Below are 27,634 nucleotides of genomic sequence, written 5' to 3' on the forward strand. Positions count from 1 at the left end.
ATATATCTGTGCTCTGGAACAGAACTCTTCCAATCAGAGCAGGATCATCAACCAGGCAACCAAGGCAGGTGCCTGGGGCCTAGCGGATGTCAAGGGCCCCACCTGCCACCTTCTCTGACCTCTCTCCACTTCAGTTTACCAAAAGGAACCCCAAGGGGGCCCCAAATCTTGTCTGTCCCCCTTAATCCATCTCTGCTTCCAATACTGCAGACTTATGACAGATCCTTTGCTTGTGTCCATATGTGCTATACTGCCACCATACTACCATCTAGTCTAGAGTCTGTAAGCTAGGAAGGACAGCCCTCCCCCCAAGCCTTTCTCATCTTTGCTGTATTTTACCAAATGAACATGTCTTGCTGGATTTTTATACACCACAGACAAACTCTGCTTTTTAGTATTAGTATTGCTGGATGTTTGATTGTATTACTGTATATACTCGAATACAAGTCGATCTCGTGTATAAGTCGACTCCAATATTCAATCCTCTTAAAGGGGTTCTGTGAACTTACCTGGGGCTTCTACTACCCCCTGCAGCTGTAATGTCCTGCGCCGTCCTCCTACGATCCTCGGTTCCCAGTCTAATATTCTTAGAAATAGACCAATAATGCTCGCTCCCACGTGCGTCAGTAAGCTCCCAATGACACGCGTGGGAGCGAGCACGAGCATGCCCATGTCGCGTTGTTACAGCGAAAATTAGACCGGCACCAGCGACAGGGAACGGAGGAACGTAGGAGGATGGCGGGGGACATTACAGCTGCAGGGGGCGATAGAAGCCACAGGTAAGTATCAGTTTATGTTCTTTTACGCATGCCACAGAACCCCTTTAAGCTGGAATGTTTTATTGACTCAGGTATAAGTCTACCCAGCAAAATTAACAGCTGCACTTGGGGCTCAGGAGGAGTTAATGACTGCACTGCATACAGTATTGCAGCCAATAACCCCTCCTGCAGCCAATACCTCCTCCAGGTCCCCAAGTGCAGCAATTATTCACTCCCTTTTATGCAGACCAGTAGTTCTCCCCGCCCCTTCCCTTGTTAATTGTTGTGGCCAGGACTTTCAGGCCTGTGTTTTCTTGGCATTTCCTCAAAGTATCACTTACCACTGGATAAATTGCTGCAAATGGGAATGGCACTATTAGTACACACATTACTCAGTGTGCTCAGTGCTGCCCGTGACTCGTGTATAAGTTGACCCATATACTTTTATGAAGTGGATCAGACCTACATTTCTAGACTTATACACAAACTACTATTTTGTTATCCTGTATAGCAGAGAAGGATTGACATGAAACTGGGCCCCAGGCAAGATGCCAAATTTGGCTCCCCCTGCTGGTCACTTGGCTTGTTAACAAGGGACAGGGGACACACTTATACGGCCTTAGGCAACTGCCTAAGTTGCCTTGTGGATGATCCAGCTCTGCTGTATAGTGCTTTGGAATGTGTTGGAGGTATATGAATAAAAAAACCCAATAAATATAATAATAAACAATCGTTAGTGCCTAAATATACCTAGTTCTCTAAATCTCTGTATTTTTCTCAAAAAAATAAATAAAAAACACAAAGGGCCCATTTCGCCAATGTGTTTTCATGCCTTTCTCTTGCATGCAAATTTACATTAAAACACATGGTACATGAAAAGTTTATGCCATAGATTCTGTCCCACGCAAATTTCACATGTGTGAAAAAACTGACAGCATGCAGCAATTTTCTGGATGCGTTTGTGCTTTGCGTATAATGTATTTCAATGGGAAACGCATGTGTAGATTTTCGCATGCACTCTTTAAAAAACAATATCCAGAGATGGCCATTGCCCTATGAAGAATCGCATAGTAGTAAAATAATAATAATAAAAAAAAAAACCTGCCACGCATACAAAAACGCACAAAACCCGCATGGAAACCCGTATTTTAGTGCATGAGAATTTACATTTTGAAGTGTAAACAGGCCTAAACAGTGGCTCTCAATCTGTGCAGCTAACTACTCCTGCAGCAAGGTGGGGGTTTCTGGTCAGTCTCATAGCAACTGTACTCCAAACACTGTGCCGTTTCAGCTTGCTGCCAGTTTTGAAAAACTTTAGCTGGCTGCAGACTGAAAAAGGAAACGTCATTTTTAATAAACATGAAATTACAAAAGAACTTGTGACTCACCGACTAAGCTGCAGGGCAAGTCTATCGTGAGAATGGAATCTACCTTTAAAGGACAACTGAAGCGAGAGGGATATGGAGGCTGCCATATTTATTTCCTTTTAAACAATACCAGTTACCGGGCTAGCCTGCTGATCCTCTGCCTCTAATCCTTTTAGCCATAGATGCTGAACAAGCATACAGCAGATCAGGTATTTCTGACATTGTTGTCAGGTTTGACAAGATTACCTGCATGCTTGTTTCTGGTATTATTTAGACATTACTGCAGCCAAACAGATCAGCAGGGCTGCCAGACAACTGGTATTGTTTAAAAGGAAATAAATATGGCCGCCTCCATATTCTCCTCATTTCAGGGTCCCTTTAAATTTATTTTTAAACACATCTGGAGATTGGAGATGCTCAAAGATATTCTAATAATTCAGCCTTGCATGCAAATCGAATACAAATTGTATGCAACTCAGCAGTGGGCCCTCTACAGAAAGTGTATTCGATTGGCCCAATTCCCTGCTGCATATTTCTACAAGAGCCAGTACAATTGACATCTCATGAACCATCTCAACTGGAGATCATCGTGAGGCTGAATACCTGCCAGTAGCTACAGAAAGGGATCAGATAAAATGGGGCCCTAGGCAAGATAGCACTTTTTGCCGAGCACTGATGGTCACCTGGATTTTTTAGTTAGATTTGGTGGGGGGTAGCATCCACAGCACAGCTATAATGATTCCTGAGCAAAGCCAGACTGAATGCTCAGTCGGGGATTGTATGGCCACCTTAAGTTTAGGTTTTCCAAAACTCTCCACATTTTCCAACCTGCATGAATCGTCGTCCGTGTCTCAGGGTAAGAATATGGGACATGGTACGTTTGGACTCATTTTATTGGTCAGCAGAGATGTTACGGTGATCGCACTCACCTTTCACGCTGTCTATTGTGAGCCCATTGATCACGTTGTTGCTGCTGCTAAGCTTGTTCTTCAGCAAAGTCTCGGCAGCAGATAAAGTTTGAGTTCCTGAGAAGTCAACTCTGGTATCAACATTCACAGATCCAGCGCTGCAGGGAGGAAAACGTAACGTCATGGCAAGGCCAGCAATGATGACATATTAACAGCGAAAACGGCCCACACAAGGGAGAAGCACCAGCTGCACCTCAAGTAAAATAAATCCATTCTCAGTGGGTGCCAGTGGTCGGAATAACCTTCTGGGTTGCACATTCACATTGGGGTGTAACGGCTGCACTGTATTGTCGGTGTAGTGCATCCCTATGCAAACCATGCAGTGTGTTGTTGCAAAACGTGCGTTTTAACAGCGACAGTGAAGCATACTTTTGATTGACTGTATGCGTCACTGTATGCGATGCAACACACGTAGATAATGTGTGCCGCGACTCTCCTGTGTTGTTCTGTTCCTCCTTTTACAGGGAACTCAATGCAAAACCCACTGTGAGTGGAACCTTAAGGTAGCCATACACTGGTCGATTTGCCATTAGATCGACCAGCTGACAGATCCCTATCTGATCGAATCTGATCAGAGAGGGATCGTATGGCTGCCTTTACTGCAAACAGATTGTGAATCGATTTCAGCCTGAAACTGATCACAATCTGTTGAGCTACTCCTGCCGCCTGTCCCCCCCCCCCCCCCCGTATACATTACCTGAAGCTGGCTCCCGGGCATCTTCTCCGCGCTGCACGGCTCTGTTCCGGCTCCAACCCGGCGCTTCCTGTGTTACTCCGTGACCAGGAAGTTCAAATAGAGCACCCGCTATTTGAACTTCCTGGTCACGGAGTGACACAGGAAGCGCCGGGATGAAGCCAGAACAGAGCCATGCAGCGCGGAGAAGATGCCCGGGAGCCAGCATCAGGTAATGTATACCTGATCGGATCGGCCGCCCGCTAGCGACGCGCTCCCTACCCGCGGGCGATCGAGGGTAATTTCCCGCACGGCGCGATCGACGGACCGATCCGATTTCGGGAGGAAATCGAATCGGCGGGTGCATTTACCGCGAACGATTGGCAGCAGATTCGATCCCAGGATCGAATCTGCTGTCGAAACGGCCGCGAATCGGGCCAGTGTATGGCCACCTTTAGTGTAGCTCATGCCTTGTCTCCTCCCACAGTGGTAAAATTTCCCTGCAGTGATTTGTGTCTCCTCCCAGAGGCAGAACTACAAATCATGGGGGCCTCAGCAAAACTTTGATGTGGGCCCTTTAATGTTCACAACCCCTCCGCATTGGTGACCCTCACAGCCTGGGGGTCATTTTACATGGGCCATAAAAACAAGTGTGGCCATCAGGATCTTAACACCCATAATATGTAACCATAAAAACACCTGGTCTGGGGTATCAAAGGAAGGTTAGTAGTTTCAAAGGCCCCCCCCCCCCTACCTCTTTTCCCTCTGACGTTGTAGGGGCTGCTCTCCTGTAGTTATGCCCCTGTCTCCTCCCCTCCCACAACTGAAGGTTCCCTGCAGTAGCATGTAACTCCTCCCCTCCCACAATGCTATGGTTTCCCTGCAGTAGTTTGTAACTCCCCCCACAATGCTGAAATTTCCCTGTAGTAGTTACTAATTCCCCCCTCCACCCAAATGCTGGGGTTTCCCTGCATTAGTTTATGTCTCCTTCCCTCCCACATTGCTGATATTTCTCTGCAGTAGTTTGTAACTCCTCCCCTCCCACAATGCTGAGGTTTCCCTGCTGTAGTCTGTAACTCCTCCCCTCCCACATTGCTGCTATTTCTCTGCAGTAGTTTGTAACTCCTCCCCTCCCACAATGCTGAGGTTTCCCCGCGGTAGTTTGTAACTCCTCCCCTCCCACAATGCTAAGGTTTCCCTACAGTAGTTTGTAACTCCCCCCCCCCCCCCGCCATGCTAAGGTTCTCCTGCTGTAGTCTGCAACTCGTCCCCTCCCACAATGCTGAGGTTTCCCTGCTGAAGTCTGTAACTCCTCCCCTCCCACAATGTGAAGTTTCTCTGCAGTAGTCTGTAACTCCTCCCCTCCTACAATAGTGAAGTTTTCCTGCTGCAGTCTGCAACTCCTCTACTCCTACAACACCGAGGTTTCTCTGCAGTAGTTTGTAATTCCTCCCCTCTACTTACCTGAATGAGAGAATCAGGACACCAAGGTAAATGTTGCGCGTAGAACACGCGGAACAATTATAGACATCATCATACTGCAAAACAAAAAACACACGTAGAGTATTAGAACCAGCTGAGCAGAGCTTGGAAGTCCAATAAACGTTTCACACTTGGATAAACAATTTACTCACCAGCTGTGTGATTTTGGCGCTCAGAGTTTTATATGCAGTGGAGGCGGCATCATTGAGGCTGACAGAGAAGTCTTCGCTGGTAATATGAAGCTGCATGTAGATCGCGGTGATGACCACGCTGGTGGTTTGGGCAGCAGTGGTCGTAGAGTTTGTGGTCGCTGTGCTCTGTGAAGTCACCGTATTGTTTGTTGTGGCACTTGTAATTGTTGCTGTATTCGGAGTAGTTGTAGTATTAGCTGAGGAAACTGTGGTACTTGTTACGTTGGTTTGATTTGTAGGACTTGAAGTAACTGTTGTAGTATTAGCTGTAACCGTTGTGTTACTCCCAGTACTCGGAGTAGCTGTAGTATTAGCTGAGGAAACTGTGGTACTTGTTACGTTGGTTAGATTTGTGGGACTTGAAGTGACTGTTGTAGTATTAGCTGAAAGCGTTGTGTTACTCCCAGTACTCGGAGTAGCTGTAGTATTAGCTGAGGAAACTGTGGTACTTGTTACGTTGGTTAGATTTGTGGGACTTGAAGTAACTGTTGTAGTATTAGCTGAAAGCGTTGTGTTACTCCCAGTACTCGGAGTAGCTGTAGTATTAGCTGAGGAAACTGTGGTACTTGTTACGTTGGTTTGATTTGTGGGACTTGAAGTAACTGTTGTAGTATTAGCTGAAAGCGTTGTGTTACTCCCAGTACTTGGAGTAGCTGTAGTATTAGCTGAGGAAACTGTGGTACTTGTTACATTGGTTTGGTTTGTGGGACTTGAAGTAACTGTTGTAGTATTAGCTGAAAGCGTTGTGTTACTCCCAGTACTCGGAGTAGCTGTAGTATTAGCTGAGGAAACTGTGGTACTTGTTACATTGGTTTGGTTTGTGGGACTTGAAGTAACAGTTGTAGTATTAGCTGGAAGTGTTGTGTTACTCCCAGTACCCGGAGTAGCTGTAGTATTAGCTGAGGAAACTGTGGTACTTGTTACATTGGTTTGGTTTGTGGGACTTGAAGTAACTGTTGTAGTATTAGCTGAAAGCGTTGTGTTACTCCCAGTACTCGGAGTAACTGTAGTATTAACTGAGGAAACTGTGGTACTTGTTACGTTGGTTTGGTTTGTGGGACTTGAAGTAACTGTTGTTGTATTAGCTGAAAGCGTTGTGTTACTCGCAGTACTTGGAGTAGTGGTAGTATTAGCTGAGGAAACTGTGGTACTTGTTACATTGGTTTGGTTTGTGGGACTTGAAGTAACTGTTGTAGTATTAGCTGAAAGCGTTGTGTTACTCCCAGTACTTGGGGTAGTTGTAGTATTAGCTGAGGAAACAGTGGTACTTGTTACATTGGTTTGGTTTGTAGGACTTGAAGTAACTGTTGTAGTATTAGCTGTAACCGTTGTGTTACTCCCAGTACTCGGGGTAGTTGTAGTATTAGCTGAGGAAACAGTGGTACTTGTTACATTGGTTTGGTTTGTGGGACTTGAAGTAACTGTTGTAGTATTAGCTGAAAGCGTTGTGTTACTCCCAGTACTCGGAGTAGCTGTAGTATTAGCTGAGGAAACTGTGGTACTTGTTACATTGGTTTGGTTTGTGGGACTTGAAGTAACTGTTGTAGTATTAGCTGTAACCGTTGTGTTACTCCCAGTACTCGGAGTAGCTGTAGTATTAGCTGAGGAAACTGTGATACTTGTTACGTTAGTTTGGTTTGTGGGACTTGAAGTAACTGTTGTAGTATTAACTGAAAGCGTTGTGTTAATCGCAGTACTTGGGGTAGTTGTAGTATTAGCTGAGGAAACTGCGGTACTTGCTGTCTGAGTACTTGTTTCTGAAACATAGAAATTCAAACAACAATCAGTACATGGCACAGTGCATGCAGTAATTATTATGGTCAGACCAGTGCTATAGTGTCCAGGTTTCTAAACATATGGTCAGGGGCTTAACTACAAATCATGGGGCCCAAAAATGTTCTCACCCCCTCCTTTGCCTAACCCTGGTGAGCCTCACAGTCTGGGGGCCCATCTGGCAGGGGTCCCAAGTATGTGGCCACCATAAGCTTCACACCCGTAACCACAACTGGTGTGGAGGATGGAACCATGTATCAGAGGGAATGAAGTTGTAATTGGAGCCCCTTTTACAGCTCTGGGCCCTTACAGAGAGTGCTCCTAATCTCAGCTCGTTACCTGCATACAGTGAGAACACCTCAGAGCCAGAAATCTTGATCGTTTGATAGGGTATTGAACAGAGCTGTCGACCCGGAGTCAAGGAGTTGGAGACATTTTGGGTACCTGAAGTCGGAGGTTTCATAAACTGAGGAGTCGAATGATTTGTGTACCAACTGCACAGCCCTGATAAATATTAGACTAATGAGTCAAGGAATCTGAGGAATTTTGGGTACCTGAAGTCGGAGGTTTCATAAACTGAGGAGTCGAATGATTTGTGTACCAACTGCACAGCCCTGATAAATATTAGACTAATGAGTCAAGGAATCTGAGGAATTTTGGGTACCTGGAGTCGGAGGTTTTATAAACTGAGTCGGATGATTTTTGTACTGACTCCAAAGCCCTGGTATCAAATATTTATTTTACTCATAGTGCACATCAAGCTCCGACGTTGAAACGCTGGGTATTGAGAGTTCTTTTGTTGTTATTCTGTCTCTCACAGCTACAATAAACCTACCAATACAGTTATAGATGGGTCATTTTTGGGCACAGGGCAATTGGGCAAAATGTATTGATTAAGAAGTTGCAAAACTATCTCATAAGAAAACTCCCAGAAAAGAGAATTAAATAAGGGGTAATGTAAATCCACCGTAAAATTATCTGTTACGAGATAACCTCTTTGGATGCAGCACCATCAAAAGAAGTCCTTCAAAAAAATGGTTATTTAAAGTCCCGAAATATGGCCACAATAACTAGTGAGCTTCTCAAATTAAGTGCTTTATGCTGAGCATTGAAAAAGATCCACCTGAAAAGTGCATCCCCTGGTTCTCCATAATGTCCATTAATGGATGGTACTCAAACCCAGAGTTTCCTTGGGTTCCATGTCAGAATCTCCATTTTATCTGAAATGAGGACATAATGGTCGTTCATGAATGGCTTAGCATTCTTACATTCCAGGTATTCTGGTCACAGCTTAGTCTGAGAAGAGGCCACAGCATCGTTATTACAGAAGCCCACTTGTTATTCCCGTCACTCAACTGTCCTTCAGTGGTCAACCTCCGAATTTTACTCAACATTTCATCTGTCCTGCCAATGCTTGCCACACTTGCCTCCCCGCCTGCCTACTTCAACAAGATATAGAATTTATTGGGACACATGGATGGAATCTACGGATGCTGAACATGCTAACGTTGAAGACTTGAGTATCCCACAGGAATTTAACATTTAAAGACCTCTGTCTTAGAGCTTTCAGAACACTATAGAAGAATATGATTGAGCCAAAGATGTATTTATTCATGAAATGCAATTATAAACTTCAAACTGTATACGGTAAATGCTGTGAACCTACGGGTCGCGTCACATTCAGCGTATGGAAAGAGTGGTATAAAGGACGTCGGACGCTCCAGTGACGTCAGCCTCTGATGAGTCCTTGACGGACGAAACGCGTAAGGCGGAGCTTGGAGCGCCTGACGTCACTGGGAGCATACTGGGGAACGAGAGCCGGCCTAACGTCAATACACTAGCGGGAGCGCCGCAGCGGGAAACGGGACGCCGATACCGCAGTGGAGGTGATACCGCTTGGCTGACCCTTAAGCCTGATATGCGCAGAATTCATTTGTATAACGTGAGTGCAACCCAGCGCAGGGCATTGGCAACTGTTGTTACGGTTTTACGCTATGTTTGTTTTTATTGTGATTTTTTAAGTGAAGCTTGGATTAAACCCTTTTTTGGAAACCAGAGGCTACTAGTTCGTTGGCTAATTGATCTATGCGAGAGACCCACCTGAAAACTGAGGTGGATGACATCTGGTGAGCCTGTATTTTAAAGGGGGTTGTGTGAAAAGCCGCACCGCAGAGTGGAGCACGAGTGAAGCACTATTTGCACTGGGGTTCAATGTTATATCAACAGTAATGCACTATGTTGAGGTCTTTTTAACCCTACCGGTTGTGTTGTAAGAAGAGGAGCGCTGTCAATACATAAGCATTAAGACTTTTCTGTGGATTAATGATAGCGAAAACACTGGACTATGGTTTGATATATAGGATTATTTAAAGGTTTAATGTCAACAGGGTGGGCGCACTCTGTATCATTATAATTTTGCTGTAAATATACAGGCACAGCTATAGTCTGGCCAGACATTGCATCATCTCACCGAGAAAACCACAATTTGTTTTTCGGAGCCGGCTAGAGTTGATCAAATTAGCACCTCATTGCCCGGGACGGTTAAAGAGAACCTGAACTGAAGATCAAAAGTCAAAATAACCATACACAGGTCATACCTACCTCCTGTGTAGTCTTCTTCTCAATCTCTTTCTCCTCTCCTGCGTCCTGTTGGTCCACTGAGTTCAAGTGATTTCTCCGTCCTCCATTTTACAAATGGCCACTACCCCCTAACAGCTTCCTGGTTAGCACACTGTTAAACTGTAGTATCAGCCACTTGAGCCATAGGGAAACATGGGCATTACCTTGCACATTCAGTTGTAACTGACAGCTGCTGATATATAACTGACAGCAACTGGTATATTTCAGTTCTGACAAAATATTGTCAGAACTGGAAGGGATCATTGTCAGAAGAAAATGGTGAGCTTCTGAGAGGAACTGACGATGAGGTTAGTATGTAATATTAATTTGCAGCTACGTCATGTGTTTATTTTAAGTAATTTTACTCACTTCAGGTTCCCTTTAAGCTGACCTACCGGCCTTGCCTACAGGAGACACGTTACTTGTAGAAAGGATAGGAGGCGCCACTTATGTAATGATCTTGAAAAAAAAAAAAGTGCTCCTGAGGCAATTTTAGCAGTTCTCGTGATACAGTATTGAGCTAACGAAGTGGGTATAACCTGAGAAACGCGTTGCTGTTTTTATTGTCTTTTCAGTGCTACCTTGAGGTAAGCTTGTTTTATTACATTTTTTTATTTTTCAAGATCATTACATTAGGGCACGCCCATCCCTTTCAGCTCTGTACAGCCCTCATTAGATGGGTGCCGATAGCCAGAGTAGTTCTCACTGCTCTATACACGTCTGGTTTCTGGAATTTGTCAGTACCCTTCTTTCAATATTCTTTAATTTACCGTGTTTCCCCGGAACATAAGACAGTGACAGCAGAACATTTCCTGTTCCTTTGTACTGTGCTGTTCTTGGATTTGAAGGTATGCTACTGTACTGATCAGGCACCTGCCCTGTCATCCCTGCACACAGCTGATAACCTTGCTGTGTGCTGGGATGACCGGTCTGGTGCCTGATCAGCACTGCCCTGCTGTGTCCCCGCATGCTGGCTGCCTCTTCCTCCTGTGCAATGTACTGATCAGGCACCTGCCCTGTCATCCCTGCACAGAGCTGATAACCTTGCTGTGTGCTGGGATGACAGGTCCGGTGCCTGATCAGCACTGCCCTGCTGTGTCCCCGCTTGCTGGCTGCCTCTTCCTCCTGTGCAATGTACTGATCAGGCACCTGCCCTGTCATCCCTGCACAGAGCTGATAACCTTGCTGTGTGCTGGGATGACAGGTCCGGTGCCTGATCAGCACTGCCCTGCTGTGTCCCCGCTTGCTGGCTGCCTCTTCCTCCTGTGCAATGTACTGATCAGGCACCTGCCCTGTCATCCCTGAACAGAGCTGATAACCTTGCTGAGTGCTGGGATGACAGGATCAGTGCCTGATCAGCACTGCCCTGCTGTGTCCCCGCTTGCTGGCTGCCTCTTCCTCCTGTGCAATGTACTGATCAGGCACCTGCCCTGTCATCCCTGCCCAGCTGATAACCTTGCTGTGCGCTGGGATGACAGGTCCGGTGCCTGATCAGCACTGCACTGCTGTGTCCCCTCTTGCTGGCCGCCTCCTCCTCCTGTGCAATGTACTGATCAGGCACCTGCCCTATCATACCTGCACAGAGCTGATAACCTTGCTGTGTGCTGGGATGACAGGTCCGGTGCCTGATCAGCACTGCCCTGCTGTGTCCCCGCTTGCTGGCTGCCTCTTCCTCCTGTGCAATGTACTGATCAGGCACCTGCCCTGTCATCCCTGCACAGAGCTGATAACCTTGCTGTGTGCTGGGATGACAGGTCCGGTGCCTGATCAGCACTGCCCTGCTGTGTCCCCGCTTGCTGGCTGCCTCTTCCTCCTGTGCAATGTACTGATCAGGCACCTGCCCTGTCATCCCTGCACAGAGCTGATAACCTTGCTGTGCACTGGGATGACAGGTCCGGTGCCTGATCAGCACTGCCCTGCTGTATCCCCGCTTGCTGGCTGCCTCTTCCATCTGTGCAATGTACTGATCGGGCACCTGCCCTGTCATACCTGCACAGAGCTGATAACCTTGCTCTGTGCTGGGATAACAGGACTGGTGCCTGATCAGCACTGCACTGCTGTGTCCCCTCTTGCTGGCCGCCTCCTCCTCCTGTGCAATGTACTGATCAGGCACCGGCCCTGTCATACCTGCACAGAGCTGATAACCTTGCTGTGCGCTGGGATGACAAGTCCGGTGCCTGATCAGCACTGCCCTGCTGTGTCCCTGCTTGCAGGCCGCCTCCTCCTCCTGTGCAATGTACTGATCAGGCACCTGCCCTGTCATCTCTGCACAGAGCTGATAACCTTGCTGTGTGCTGGGATGACAGGTCCGGTGCCTGATCAGCACTGCCCTGCTGTGTCCCCGCTTGCTGGCTGCCTCTTCCTCCTGTGCAATGTACTGATCAGGCACCTGCCCTGTCATCCCTGCACAGAGCTGATAACCTTGCTGTGTGCTGGGATGACAGGTCCGGTGCCTGATCAGCACTGCCCTGCTGTGTCCCCGCTTGCTGGCTGCCTCCTCCTCCTGTGCAATGTACTGATCAGGCACCAGCCCTGTCATCCCTGCACAGAGCTGATAACCTTGCTGTGCGCTGGGATGACAGGTCCGGTGCCTGATCAGCACTGCCCTGCTGTGTCCCCGCTTGCTGGCTGCCTCTTCCTCCTGTGCAATGTACTGATCAGGCACCTGCCCTGTCACCCCTGCACACAGCTGATAACCTTGCTCTGTGCTGGGATAACAGGACTGGTGCCTGATCAGCACTGCCCTGCTGTGTCCCCGCTTGCTGGCTGCCTCTTCCTCCTGTGCAATGCACTGATCAGGCACCTGCCCTGTCATACCTGCACAGAGCTGATAACCTTGCTGTGGGCTGGGATGATATGACTGGTGCCTGATCAGCACTGCAGTGTCCCCGCTGGCTGTCTGCCTCTTCCTCCTGTGCAATGCACTGATCAGGCACCTGCCCTGTCATCCCTGCACAGAGCTGATAACCTTGCTGTGTGCTGGGATGATATGACTGGTGCCTGATCAGCACTGCAGTGTCCCCGCTGGCTGTCTGCCTCTTCCTCCTGTGCAATGCACTGATCAGGCACCTGCCCTGTCATCCCTGCACACAGCTGATAACCTTGCTGTGTGCTGGGATGACCGGTCCGGTGCCTGATCAGCACTGCCCTGCTGTGTCCCCGCTTGCTGGCTGCCTCTTCCTCCTGTGCAATGTACTGATCAGGCACCTGCCCTGTCATCCCTGCACAGAGCTGATAACCTTGCTGTGTGCTGGGATGATATGACTGGTGCCTGATCAGCACTGCAGTGTCCCCGCTGGCTGTCTGCCTCTTCCTCCTGTGCAATGCACTGATCAGGCACCTGCCCTGTCATCCCTGCACACAGCTGATAACCTTGCTGTGTGCTGGGATAACCGGTCCGGTGCCTGATCAGCACTGCCCTGCTGTGTCCCCGCTGGCTGCCTCTTCCTCCTGTGCAATGTACTGATCAGGCACCTGCCCTGTCATCCCTGCCCAGCTGATAACCTTGCTGTGTGCTGGGGTGACAGGTCCGGTGCCTGATCAGCACTGCACTGCTGTGTCTCCTCTTGCTGGCCGCCTTCTTCTTCTCTTTAAAGGACCACTATCTCGAAAAATGCTACATTTGAAATACACGTGAAGACATACAAGTAAGAAATATGTTTCTTCCAGAGTAAAATGAGCCATAATTGAATTTTCTCCTATGTTGCTGTCATTTGAAGTGGGTAGTAAAAGTCTGACAGAACAGACAGGTTTTTGGACTAGCCCATCTCCTCATGGGCGATTCTCAGCATTTTATTTATTTTCAAAAGTACTTAGTGAATGGCAGTTGCACCATCCAACTGCTAAAAAAGGCTGCAACAGGCAGGGTGGCTGGCCAGCATCTTTGTATAAATGCTTTTTCAGAAAATCTCTTTATAAAGAATAAAGGCCATGCTGAGAATCTCCCATGAAGAGATGGACTAGTCAAAACCTGTCTGTTCTGTCTGATTTCTACTACCTACTGTAAGCAACAGGAACATAGGAGACAAGCAATGTATGCCTCATTTTACTCTGGAAGAAACCTAACTGTTATTTGTATGTGTTTACATGTTCTTTACATTTTACAACTTTTCGCGATAGTGGCCCTTTAACTTCAACTAGGGCTTATTTTCAGGGTAGGTCTTATTTTCAGGAAAAGAAGGTATTTAAACGCACTACACAATGCAGGGCTCCCTTTCTATCTGTGTGTCTCCAGTTCTTACTGGTACAGATATTCTATGGCACCTCACCACTTTACTTGTAGAAGACTTACCACAACAGGAGCAGCTGTTCCTACAAGGGAAACGTCACAAGCATTAGATTTATTAGTAGAAGGAGGAGCACCACCACTCCCAGCACTCTGGCTTTACTACATTTTTCTCCTCTTTCGTGGTTTCAGAGGAAGCGGAATCCACGATGCATTCGCTGCTGAAGTCTGGTTAACATCTTGCTTGCCGGGGCACTATTGCATGTATTGCTCTTGACTGCCACTGGAGATGAGATTTACTTAAACAGGAACTCCAGTGATAATAGTGTAAGGGCCGGTTTCCACTACTTAGTGATGCGAATGCGGCTACCTATCTGCATCGCATCACTTCCGCCGCCGGCCACATCACTTCCGCATCTCCCGGTATTGGAGGAGATGGGACGCGGCAGCATGCTGCAGATTCTCGGATCGTTCCGCACCGCTCCGCACAACTTGCACTCAGTGGAAACTCTTCCATTGCCGTGAATGTGTTTCAGGACACCTGCGGTGCGATGCGGCTATGTAGCCGCATCGCACCGCTCCTAGTGGAAACGGGCCCTAATAAAAAAAAATGCTTAATTTTTATAATATTTATGTATAAATGATTCAGTCAGTGTGTGCCCATTGTAAAATCTTTCCTCTCCCTGATTTACATTCTGACCACATGGTGACATTTTTACTGCTGGCGGGTGATGTCTGGGGAAGGAGATGCTGCTTGCTTTTTTGGCAGTTGGAAACAGCTGTAAACAGCTGTTATTTCCTATAATACAACAAGGCTCCCACACTGTGATGTCAGAACCATGGTCCTGACATCACACTGTGGGAGGGGTTTTCACCACAATATCAGCCATACAGAGCCCCCTGAGGATCTGTTTGTGAAAAGGAAAAGATTTCTCATGGGAAAGGGGGTGTCAGCTACTGATTGGGATGAAGTTCAATTCTTGGTTACGTTTTCTCTTTAACCCTCTGGGGGATAATCCCGAGCTGAGCTCGGGGTATGCCACCACAGAGGATTTCTCAGGCCCTGGTGGGCCGATTTGCATAATTTTTTTTTTGTTGCACGCAGCTAGCACTTTGCTAGCTGCGTGTATATACCGATCGCCGCCGCTACGCGCTGATTCGCCGCTACCCGCCGCGCCGCGCCGCTCCCCCCCACAAGACCCCGTGCGCAGCCTGGCCAATCAGTGCCAGGCAGCGCTGAGGGGTGGATCGGGACTCCCTCTGATGTCACGACGTCGATGACGTCATCCCGATCGTCGCCATGGCGACGGGGGAAGCCAAACAGGAAATCCCGTTCTGAATGGGATTTCCTGTTTGCTTTGATTGCCGGAGGCGATCGGAGGGGGTGGGGGGATGCCGCTGCACAGCGGCTATCATGTAGCAAGCCCTGGGCTCGCTACATGATTTAAAAAATTAAAAATTTTAAAAAATAGTGCTGCGCCACCTCCTGGGCGATATAATTGTATCCCCCAGGAGGTTAAAGAGAACCCGAGGTGGGTTTGAAGAATATTATCTGCATACAGAGGCTGGATCTGCCTATACAGCCCAGCCTCTGTTGCTATCCCAAACCCCCCTAAGGTCCCCCTGCACTCTGCAATCTCTCATAAATCACAGCCACGCTGCTGACAAACAGCTTGTCAGAGCTGGCTGTGTTTATCTCTATAGTGTCAGTCTGCTGCTCTCCCCGCCTCCTGCAGAACTCCGGTCCCCGCCTGCATCCCTTCCCTGCCTGCTGATTGGAGGGAAGGGACGGGGGCAGGGACCGGAGCTATGCAGGAGGCGGGGGAGCAGCTGAGACTGACACTACAGATGTAAACACAGCCTCACAGCACGGCTGTGATTTATGAGGGATTGCAGAGTGCAGGGGGACCTTAGTGGGGTTTGGGATAGCAACAGAGGCTGGGCTGTATAGGCAGATCCAGCCTCTGTATGCAGATAACATTCTTTAAACACACCTCGGGTTCTCTTTAACCTCTTGTACACTAGAAGAGATGTTATGTGAAAATCAACCATACGAAAGTGAGAAAGAGCCCTGCATCTGGGCGGGACCTATGAAATCTCCATATCCACAGAGTACACAGAGTATCTTACAGACCTTCTAAGTGTCTCTAGGACACTGAGTTCCACAGCACAGCACGGCCTGAGCATGCAGGAAACACATGTAACAATAATCTAACTTCTCATGGAATCAGAGACGGATTAAGGCAACATGAGACCCTTGGCAGGGAAATAGCTCTTGCTGCACCAGCTTGCTACCGGATTTGTGGAAAGGGAAGGTGGGGATAGGGGGACAGAGAAAGTGTGAACTAGGCACCTTGGACACCAACTTGGCCCTAGGCACCACCCTAGGTGGCCCTAGGCACCACCCTAGGTGGCCCTGTTGGTCAACTGGCATTGATGCTGACCGACCAGCCATAGTCACTACAGGTATACTTCTAGGGGGCTGACACAACTCCTGGGGGCCCTTAGGGGCTTTCCATGCTTTCTTTGAATTCAAACCTTGGTTAAGAGCTTCTTAAAGAAAACACGAGGTGAAAATAAACTGTTCTTGTGTTTTATCTCTGATAGATTATTTGCTGCTCTCCGTACAGGGATGATGTTGCCCCACAGTGAACCCCGGTTACCTGTATGCGCTATACTTTCACTTCACGCAGCCATGCCTGGGCCAGCTATTTCTTCATGTACAGCGGCTGGTGCCAAAGTATACAGAGCCTGGCACACTCAGGAGCTGCAGTGCAGAACAAAGAGGACTAACCACTGGAGGACAGGAGAGAGTCCAGATAGTCAGCAGATAGGAGAGAGTGCAGAGAGACAGCAGAGGGGAGAGTGTGCAGAGAGACAGCAGATATGAGAGCTTGCAGAGAGACAGCAGAGGGGAGACAGAGTGCAGAGAGACAGGAGAGAAGAGAGAGTGCAGAGAGAAAGCAGAGGGGAGAGTGTGCAGAGAGAAAGCAGAGGGAGAGTGCAGAGAGACAGCAGAGGGTAGAGAGTGCAGAGAGACAGCAGAGGAGAGAGAGTGCAGAGAGACAGCAGAGGGGAAAGGGTGCAGAGAGACAGCAGATATGAGAGCGTGCAGAGAGACAGCAGAGGGGAGACAGAGTGCAGAAAGACAGGAGAGAAGAGAGCGTGCAGAGAGAAAGCAGAGGAGAGAGTGCAGAGAGACAGCAGCGGGGAGAGAGTGCAGAGAGAAAGCAGAGGAGAGTGCAGAAAGACAGCAGAGGGGTGAGTGCAGAGAGACAGCAGAGGGGAGAGAGTGCAGAGAGAAATCAGAGAGGAGAGAGTGTGCAGAGAGACAGCAGAGGGGAGAGAGTGCAGAGACACAGCTGAGGGGAGAGTGCAGAGAGACAGCAGAGGGGAGAGAGTGCAGAAGGATAGCTGAGGGTAGAGAGTGCAGAGAAACAGCAAATAGGGAATGCAGAGAGAAGGGAGAGATTGCAGAGAGTGTGTGTGTGAGAGAGAGAGAGAGAGAGAGAGAGAGCAGATTGAAGAGGTTGCAGAGAGACAGCAGATAAGAGAGAGTTCCGAGAGACAGCAGAGGGGAAAGAGTGCCAGCCTGCCGGAAGAGAGTGCAGAGAGACAGGAAAGCAGATAGGAGAGAGTGCAGAGAGACAGGAAAGGGTAGAGACTGCACAGAGAGATAGCAGATGGGAGGGAGTACAAAAAGACAGCAGATAATAGAGAGTGCATAATGATAGTAGATGGAAGGGAGTACAGAGAGACAGCAGATAGTAGAGAGTGCATAATGATAGCAGATGGGAGAGAGTGCAGAGAGACAGTTGTACAGTTGCTGGGAGGGTGGAGAATTCAGAGAGATAGCAAACTGGAAAAAAGCAGTGCAGAGAGGAAACCGATTGAAGCCGGGAAGCCATCTGGGGGCTACAGATAGTCTTTAGTGCTGGGCCCAGTGTGAGGTCCCAGAATTTTTATCATGCATAACAAGCCCAAATATTGAGTGTATTTTGTCTGAAGCCAAAACAACATTTATGGATTGTGAAGGCAGTGCCTGATGGAAGGGGAGACACTGCAGACCAAACATTGTACAATTAGATTGTAATCTGTATGGTCAACCAACCATTGATTGTGGCAAGTTACACTAGACTTGTGTATACTAAGTGGCCAATCCACCCCTTCTGCCCTCTCCGGGAGTAGATAATTATATAGTACCGCTGAGTGGAGGAACCCAAAAAATGAATAAAATAAGTGAATGAGGAGATGTAGTGGTATACTAACCTCTCTTATACATAGAATAGCCAATACAGCTTAAAGGATACCACAACTGACATGTGGCATAATGAGATAGACATGGGTATGTACAGTGCCTAGCACACAAATAACTATGCTGTGTTCCTTTTTTTCTTTCTCTGCCTGAAAGAGTTAAATATTAGATATGTAAGTGGCTGACTCAGTCCTGACTCAGACAGGAAGTGACTACAGTGTGACCTTCACTGATAAGAAATTCCAGCTATAAAACACTTTCCTAGAAGAAAATGGCTTCTGAGAGCAAGAAAGAGATAAAAAAGGGGGAATTTCTTATCAGTGAGGGTCACACTGTAGTCACTTCCTGTCTGAGTCAGGACTGAGTCAGCCACTTACATACCTGACATTTAACTCTTTCAGGCAGAGAAAGAAAAAAAGGAACACAGCATAGTTATTTGTGTGCTAGGCACTGTACATACACATGTCTATCTCATTATGCCACATGTCAGTTGTGGTATCCTTTAATGTACAGAAATAGGGCTTAGAAAACACATTTCGCTGGTATAACCTGCTTCCTCAGGTCAATAAAAACCACAACAAAAATGCCCTCGGCTGAGGTGATAGGGACTTGAGTACCTCGGAAATATATTTCCTTAGGCCACATTCTCTTTCTGTGTGACCAGCAGATAGGATGACCACAAGAATAATATCTAGTAAAATAAAAGGGAGAGCCCAGGAACGGGGCCAAAATGTAGCTCAAAGAAGAACACAGAGGCCACAAGACAACTTATACAATCGATAGCAGACGTGTACAGATCAGCCTGAGCCAAAATCTACAGTACAGAACAAGACAAAACAGCAGAGGTCACATCAACCAGACAAGTCACATGATATACAACATTACAGAAAATCCCAACCCAAAAATATTATACCACAGAGTCTTACACATGGAAAACATCATTCAGTCACTCTACAGAAGAATACGCAACGTCTGAGGTCACAGTGACCAGACAAAACAGAATATTATATATCAAATACTAACCAGAATGTCATACTATAGATATTCTGCCAACCATCCCATCCCCCTTCCCTCAAGGCAAAGGTTGGATATAAGGTTATAAAATGTCAATATAAAATACCTTATATACTCTCGTATAAGCCTAAGTTTTCAGTACAAAAAAAAGTTACCACCTCGGTTTAAATGCGAGTCAGTGGAGCAGAACAGATGGCGGAGCAGGTTTTGTTACTGGCAGAGGAGCGTAAGGATCTTTCACTAGTGATCATGCTCTTGCCAGCTGTCTCCATGCTATGCCCGGGCCCCTCATCCCCTGCAACATGGTGCGCAAAGTACGTACCTCAGGACTACCTGTGTCCCCTGGCTGGGGACAAGGCTTATACGTGAGTCAATCACTTTTTCCTGGTTTCTGAGGGGAAAGTGGGTACCTCGGCTTATACACAGGTCAGCGTGTATGTGAGTATATACGGTAAGTGTATTTGTGTACGTTCTGAGCATATATGCCCTCCTCAAACTCACTCACTTTCACGCAGCCCGCAAAATGGAGTGTTTATTACCATCCTGCTGAGTTGCCAAACTCCTCTGTAATAAATGCGAATTGCGAACATGCGTTTGCCGCACATTTAAAGAAAGTCAATGAAGATTCATGCTTCTGCCTAAATTTGCGAAGTTGCATTTGCACGTTGTATGCAGATACCCATGGACTTTAATTAACTGCGATTAAAAAACACTAGTTTATTAACATACAAATGTAAATTTTAACGTGAAAAAAAACCATGCGCAAAAAACATTCAATATATAGCAATAAGTGTGAACCCTGCCTTAATGGATACCTTAGTCCTCAAAATATTCATAAAATGACGCCATATGTGTGTGGGGAGTGGAGCAGTGACTTACTGCACCTCCCTTGCCCGGCATCACCCTCAGTTTTGATGAAAATCCGCCTGTTGTAAATCCCTGGTCAGCGCATGTGCAGTATGTCCATGGGAGTACGCGTGCACTCCCGACGAATGAGGTACCTGGCGCGTACACGCATGGGATGGCGGTCCGCGGGGAGCAGTCACATAGTGCCCAGGCGGACATACTGCGCATTAGCAGTACAGTATGTCCGTGTCAGAGGGCACAGGCGCCGGGTACATGTACTCCCGCGGACATACTGCGCATTCGCTGACCCCGCCGAGCAGGGATTTACAACAAGTGGATTTTCATGAACACGGAGGCTGGTGCGGTAAGTCACTGCACCACTCCCACCACACACAGCAGAAAACTGACACATGTCACGGCTAGTGGCTGGCTGCACACTGATTGTGCTGGGAAATTGCAACTGCCTGCCAGATAAACAGGAGTGGCTGATAGGTGCTGAACATGCCGCTGTCCTCTATCCTGTATGGAAGAGTCCTCACTGAATGCCTGAGCCTGACACACTCATAGGCCGATATGGAGTAGGGATGGCCAATGAGATGCAAATAATTTTGAGTTGAAGCAGCATTATCCAAATTGTGTATGCAAATGTAGGCAGCTTGAAAATGAACCAATCACATCCTGCTGAGGTCAAATTCGATTGGTCCATTTTCAACCTGCATAAATTTGCATACAAAACGTGCATCTCATTGACCATCCCTATTATGGAGTAGTGTTGCTCTGGTAATTATTTGTTCCTTTGATTTCTCCATACAGAAGGCTGGAGCCCACACACAGAGAAGGATTATATGTTACATTAAGAAATGCTGGATATTTCCTCCACTAAAGAGGGTTTATCTGGCCTGAGGCCCACCCAGATATGAGAAGATACGCAGGGATGCTCAAATCCGAACTTTGGATGAATCCGGATAGTTGATATCCCGGATTTCATCCTGTAATTGCAATCACCTGTGTGGGCTGGGTGGGTCAATCTTACCTCTCTGACGTCTTCTTAGGTCCATCCCTCGGCGCCTCCTACGTTGCGGTCCAAGCAGCAGTCACGTGATTACATCCTCCTTCCGGGTTGAGGGAGGAAGTGTTTGTACTCACGTGACGTGCGTGGACCGCATTGTGGGAGGCGCGGAGGGACGGACCTAAGAAGACGTCAGAGAGGTAAGATTGACCCCCCCGCCCAGCCCGCACAGGTGATTGCAATTAAGAGGATGAAATCCAGGATAGCAACTATCCGGATTCATCCAAAGTTTGGATTTGAGCATCCCTTAAGACACAATCCAGCCTGGAACATTGCCCACAGGATTCTGGCTATGTGTAGCTCTTGTCTGTGTGTGTGTGTGGGGGGGGGGGGGGGGGGGGGGATGTGAGGAACCCATTCTATTCTGTAAAATTTACATTACACGTGCGTCACCCCACAGTCAGATCTTTCAAGAAACTGAGCAGTTAAGGCTCATACCAACTCCACGATTTTGTGTGCGATTCTTCAGATAATCAGCTATTTTTTGAGCGATGAGCGATCGTTTCCGTGATCTCGCGACATGGGGTATGAGAGCGTGATTAGGCGGATGACGCTTTGTTGCTTGCGCCAATAATGATTGTCACGGTGGATCGGATCTTTAAAGGAGAGGTCCAAGGTAAAAGAAAAATCAAAATCCACTTACCTGGGGCTTCCTCCAGCCCCTGGCAGCCGTCCTGTGCCCTCGCCGCCGTTCCCTTGGCTCCCGGTGTCCTCTGCTGCAGAAGCCTGCGCAGTACAGACCTGATGACGTTGGCTAGACCAAGTGACGCGCGCCGTGGAGTGCACAAGAAGCCGACCTGGCGAGGTCGGCTTCTGCAGCGGAGGACACCGGGAGCCACCGGAGCTGCGGTGAGGGCACAGGACGGCTGCCAAGGGCTGGAGGAAGCCCCAAGTAAGCGGATTTTGTTTTTAGCCTGGATGTATCCTTTAAGATCTCCAATGTCTCCAGTGCAAAGTGCCGCGTTCATTTTAACTCTTGTTCGCACCCATGGTGGGACATCGCGTTTTCCTGCAGGTGGGAATGCTCCAGCTTTCTACCCGGAGCGATCGCATTCAAGAGAACTAGGAGGAAATCACGATCGCTCCCAGAATTGAATTTAAAATCATGGTACTTCGCAATTTTGGAACTCACAAGTGTTTTTTTTAAATCTCTAAAGCACTCATATTGGGCCCCAGCCCTTATCGATTGCCTCCCAATGTGGCAAAAAGATTGATTCCTTCCAGCAGGGTATCTATTGAAAATCGATCAAACTGCAGTGTTGCACTCTCCTATGCAGAACAATCAATACTTTTCAGTCTATTTTTGTTCAAAATTGACTGAAAGATGATCGATGGGACATTTTAGGGTAATCCATTTCTAGTAGATTGATCAAACCTGCAGGGATTCAAACAGGTACAAAGATAAGTGTATGGGCACTTTAGAAGGGAAATCCCATTAGGTCTACTTGTTCAGCCATCTCTATTTTTTTAATACGTTTTCATACCACACATTCAGCGGTGGGATTGAGCAATGTTCAACAGTCAGGAGTTTGCAAGCGCTGATGAAAAGGTTGCTCAGTTAACCCTTCGGAGTAGATTTTCGTCACTGTAAACTCAATGCCAAAATCCAGAACGTCTGTGAACAATCTCATGTAACTAGTGACTGGAGGCGCCCAATTAAAGAATAAAAAACTAAAAACTGCTTAAAAGGAAGGTAACTATAAGCTTCAATGATGAAAACGTTCAAAGTTTAGACAGTTTTATCAATAAGGATAAAAATAACGCATTTCGTGGCCTGAAGCCACTTCCTCTGGTACATAAGCATTGTCCAAAGCTGTATCTAGCTCAGAGCACCTTTTAGGCGGAAAAAGCAGAGCACACACTTTGGTTAACATGTCCAGCCTAGATATACGATTGCTACAGTGGGCTAATGGATAGCACTCTCGCCTTGTAGTGCTGGGTCCCTGGGCTAGGACACTATCTGCATGGAGTTTGTACTTCTCCCCTGTGCTTGTGTGGGTTTCCTCCCGGCACTCCGGTTTCCTCCCACATCTCAAAAACACACAGATAAGTTAACTGGCTTCCCCCACAATTGACCTTTGACTATGATGGGCGTATGACTACGGTAGGGTTTAGATTGTCAGCGCCCAAAAGAACAATTGCTGACAAGGCTGTACAGTATACTGTGGAAGATGTCAGTGCTATATAAAATACTACATATAAGAGGGAGGTCTCGCTGCTGCTTCGAAATGTTGCCAAGGTAAGACCTCTATGACACAATGGTGCTGAAGACTCCTGAATGGACGGATTTCCCCACCTACTGCTTTTTACAAATAAAAGTGATTCCTACTATTCACCAGAAAGCTATACCTTCCTCCCAATGTAAACTGAGCCCACTCTGCTCCCTGGTGACCACAACACCAAGCCTAAACTATTGATAACTGGCTGGGTGGTCTCCTGATCTCAGCTACTTATTTCTACCTCTAAAACTTTGCCCAAAACATTTATCGCAGAAAACACATCCCAGTAGTCTAACCAGAGTTCCAAGACCTATTCCAAATGTCCGACTGCAGTAAATCCTACATCTCCAATCACAATTGACAAACATGCTGATGAGAGAATGGGTTTCCCCTTAAAATTTAAAGTGTGGTAGCTTATGACTATGGTAGTCGCGGTAAACTCATCGAGGGACAAATAGTACAATAAATTGTCTGATGCATTCTGTAATGAGCTGTGTAAAATATCAGCGTTATATAAATCCACAATAGGGCTAGTGGTTAGTGGGTCCCTGGTCTGAATCCCAGTCAGGGCACTATCTGCACAAAGTTTGTATGTTCTGAACTTCTCCCTTCCGGTTTCCTCCCACATCCCAAAAATATACAAATAAGTTAATTGGCTTCCCCCAAACATTGGCCCTAGACTTCGATACATATGATACTACGATACATACACTACATGATACAAACATAGAGATTTGACTATGGTAGGGATTAGATTGTGAGCCCCTTTGACGGACAATTAAGTGAAACAAAGTAGGGATTATATCGTGCACTCTTCTGAGAGACAGTTAAGTGAAAAGATAACAGAATCTGTACAGCGCTGCGGAAGCTGTTGGCGCTATATAAATACAAAAATAATAATAATAATTCCATGCTTCACTTCTAAAACCACAAATAGCTCTCCTTACTCCAAAAGCTTGCTCACCTGTCCCTGAACATAAAAAAGGTACAAGATGCTGCCTAATACACTCTGTAAGAGCCCAAACATGTATTCCCACTGTTAGGCTGTCCTACATTCCTGCACCAAGTTATTTACTGAACTTTTTCAAGAAGTATTTCTTCTGCTCCCAAAAAGTTACTACTAACATTTAGCTGTGAGAAGTTGAAGAGCTTGCTGTACTTAACAGAAGTCCAAGAAATGATTTTCACAATGTCTACACATACAATAGCTGTCGCCTTAAGTTCAACATGAGATCAGATAGACTGAGGCCCATTAACGGTACTATTCTGCGTGAAATATTATATTTTTGATCAGATTATTCAGAACAAATTGTATGAAAACAGAAAAGCTGGTGGGTTCAATGGATCCTGAACAATCACGTTATCGATAGTTCCTACCAAAAAAACAACTGAATTTTTTTCACAGATATGATCTCAACTGGTTTCAGTATCGGTATTTTATTGGATTTCTTAAGAATACTACGAATCAATTAAATACAATTTTTTTTTTAATTGGAACGGCCTTAGCAAAAATACAATCGTTTGCTGAAAATCTCACTGTTACTGGGTACTTATCTAAGATGATCAGATCTAAGTCATTCCCCACCTACACTTGGGAATTTCTCATCCTGTAACCACCCAGGGAAGAAAAAGTTACTCACCTGGATTCCTTATAGCTTTCCCGGTCCTCTCTGCATACCTTGTTCCACTGCTGGTTCCCCGTTCCATATGGAGCGGCTTGTCTTAGAACGCATGTCTTCCAATACGCCTGAAGACAAGCAGCTCCATACTGTGCACACCCGAGCACGGACTCGCACGACCGCACACTACAGAGCCACTCATCTTCAGAAGTACTCGGAGACATGAAGATGGCTGAGATTTGAACGGGTGCCCGGCGGGAGAACGAGGAGACCGGGAGAGGACCGAGAAGACTCTGCGGGATCCAGAGCCTGCCCTCTTCATAGGAGTATAGGTAACTTTTTCTTCCCTGGGCGGTCACAGGTATCCTTTAAGAATAAACTGGCCTCCACACTTCTTCTACATGTGAATCCCTAATCCAAAAAACGATTTAGGATCTGCTCCAGGTGAAGAAGAGTTCACCTCAACTTAACTCTTAACTGTCAGACCAGGATTAGTTCCCAGCCTATGTTTGTGGTAACGATACAATCTGCTGAACTTTTTCTCTCAAAGATTTTTCTGGAAATTGTTTGCCGATGGCTCGGCCACCATCTGGCAGTGAAATTAAAGAAGTTAGACTTACGCAGGACATGGGCTGCGGAGATGAGGAGGAGGAGGGCAGCGGGGGCCACGGTGTTGTACATGTTGGCTATTCCTCTTGTCCGATGTCCTTTCTCTCGCTAGAATAGATCCTGTCTGGCTTCCAGTGACTTTTGTCCCTCAGGCACCTGTAAAGCAGGTGGATTTGTCCCTCCACCCAGCCCCGCCTTCTGATAGGCGTACCTTGTGTCGTTTAGTAGAGAACGGACCTGAGCTCACTAAACAAATTTACCTGGGTTATTTATAGAAACACAAAAAGACTATTAACCCCTTGCAGGAGTTTCACCTGCGGGATGAAAAGTGTGGAAACAGCTGGCACTGCAGCCGGAGCCTGGAAATGAATCTTGGCTGGATCCCGGTGACTCCGATTTCCAGGGACAGCCCTGAGATTAGAAGGTCAGTCACTGTTAGATGATCCCTGAAGGAGAAAATCATCTCCACTTCACGTTATTCCAGTCTGTTCCTGTGTTGTTGTTTTTTTAAAACACTGAATAACGTAAGTTGAAAAATCAGAAAGGAGAAATCATTTACGAGATAAGTTTCGGGGATCCACCCAGAGATAGGTCACTAATCAAAAATCCGAAACCATAACAATAAAAATTGTTTAGGTGATACCTTTAATGACGAACTGCCCAAGATTTCCTTTGCAAGCTGTGGAAGTTTTAATGGTGATACACACCTATCGACTTGGCAGCCAATCGCCCATACGATTAGATCATTATTTTTGAATTGTATAAAAATCAGTGCAGCCAGGTGCATGTCCGATTGACGATGCGACCAATTTCGAGCTGAGCATGTCGATTGGATGTGCTGCAATATGCCGTGCTGTCATGGTCGATCAGGTGCGAGGCATTAATAGTGAGCGGTATTGGGACGAGCGACGAAACCACTGATACTGCCCCCCTAATGTTCATTGGGCTCTTATCCCCCCCCCCCCGGTGCCAAGTGACTATACATTACCTGTCCATGTCCGCCGTTGACTCCGTCCTTCGTCTATAAACACGCCCCTCGTGGTTGCCAGCATACACATGGGTGCATGTGTGACATCACATACGTGCCCAGGTTACTCCGGCAACTACGTGGGGGCACGTATGGACAGAGCCTGGAGTCAGCGACGGACAGGTAATTTATTATGTACTGGGCACCGGGGGGGGGGGGGGGGTTCACAGACTGATCTAGCTCGGGTGTTGGGAGTCATTAAAGGATAACTGAGCTGAACTGGAAAAGTTAATGTTTAATTACCTGGGGCTTCTACCAGCTCCTAGCAGTCTATCTGGTCCAGCGCTGCAGTTCCGCTGCCCTCCAGTGCGCTGGTAGCCCCTACGTAAGACTGAAAGGATCCGTATGATGTCAGCGTGCGTCTCGGGTAACCGGGAGCATTCTGCACTTGCGAGCAATGTCTGGCGACAAGCTCAACAAAACCCCCCTTTCCCCCCTAATATCAAATGTGCCGCCCCTCCTCCCGGTGCACTATAACTATACCTGTCCGTGTCTACCGCCGGCTCCGTCGGCAATCCACATACACGGGCCCCACATGGTTGCCAGATTAACATGGACGCAGTGGCGTAGCTAAGGGCTCCAGTGCAAGTTTTGCATTGAGGCCCCCCAAGCACTCTATACAATACAATTGATACTGTACACCACCACCTGCCAAGAACAACCACAGTGTCAGAGGTATAAGAAGGGGATTGGAAACCGTTTGTTAACGGTTACTACTATTTAAAGCATCTAGAGAACTTAGTATTACCAGCACAGGACCAATAAACAGATAATGCTGGGGTTGAGGAAAGGCTCCTTGGGCCCCCCTGGCCCAAGGGCCCCGATGAGGTTGCTACCTCTGCACCCCCTATTGCTACGCCACTGCATGGGCGCATGTGTGATGTCACACAGGTGCCCACATATATGCCGGCAACCACACG

General features: G+C 47.2%; 1 protein-coding gene across 1 annotated transcript in view; it reads right to left on the bottom strand.

Annotated features, from left to right (window-relative positions):
* The window catches only part of MUC1 (mucin 1, cell surface associated), a 40,702-nt gene extending 14,861 nt beyond the window's left edge, over positions 1-25,841 (bottom strand). The window contains exons 1-4 of the mRNA XM_068252532.1: positions 25,699-25,841; positions 5,401-7,196; positions 5,231-5,304; positions 3,055-3,191 (exon numbers count right to left, since the gene is read on the bottom strand). Coding sequence (XP_068108633.1) covers positions 3,055-3,191; positions 5,231-5,304; positions 5,401-7,196; positions 25,699-25,759 — 2,068 coding nt within the window. The 5' untranslated portion in view covers positions 25,760-25,841. The remainder of the gene's footprint in view (positions 1-3,054; positions 3,192-5,230; positions 5,305-5,400; positions 7,197-25,698) is intronic.
* Between the last annotated feature and the right edge of the window lie 1,793 nt (positions 25,842-27,634).

Source organism: Hyperolius riggenbachi, chromosome 9 (genome assembly GCF_040937935.1).
Source record: "Hyperolius riggenbachi isolate aHypRig1 chromosome 9, aHypRig1.pri, whole genome shotgun sequence".
Taxonomy (NCBI): Eukaryota; Metazoa; Chordata; class Amphibia; order Anura; family Hyperoliidae; genus Hyperolius; species Hyperolius riggenbachi.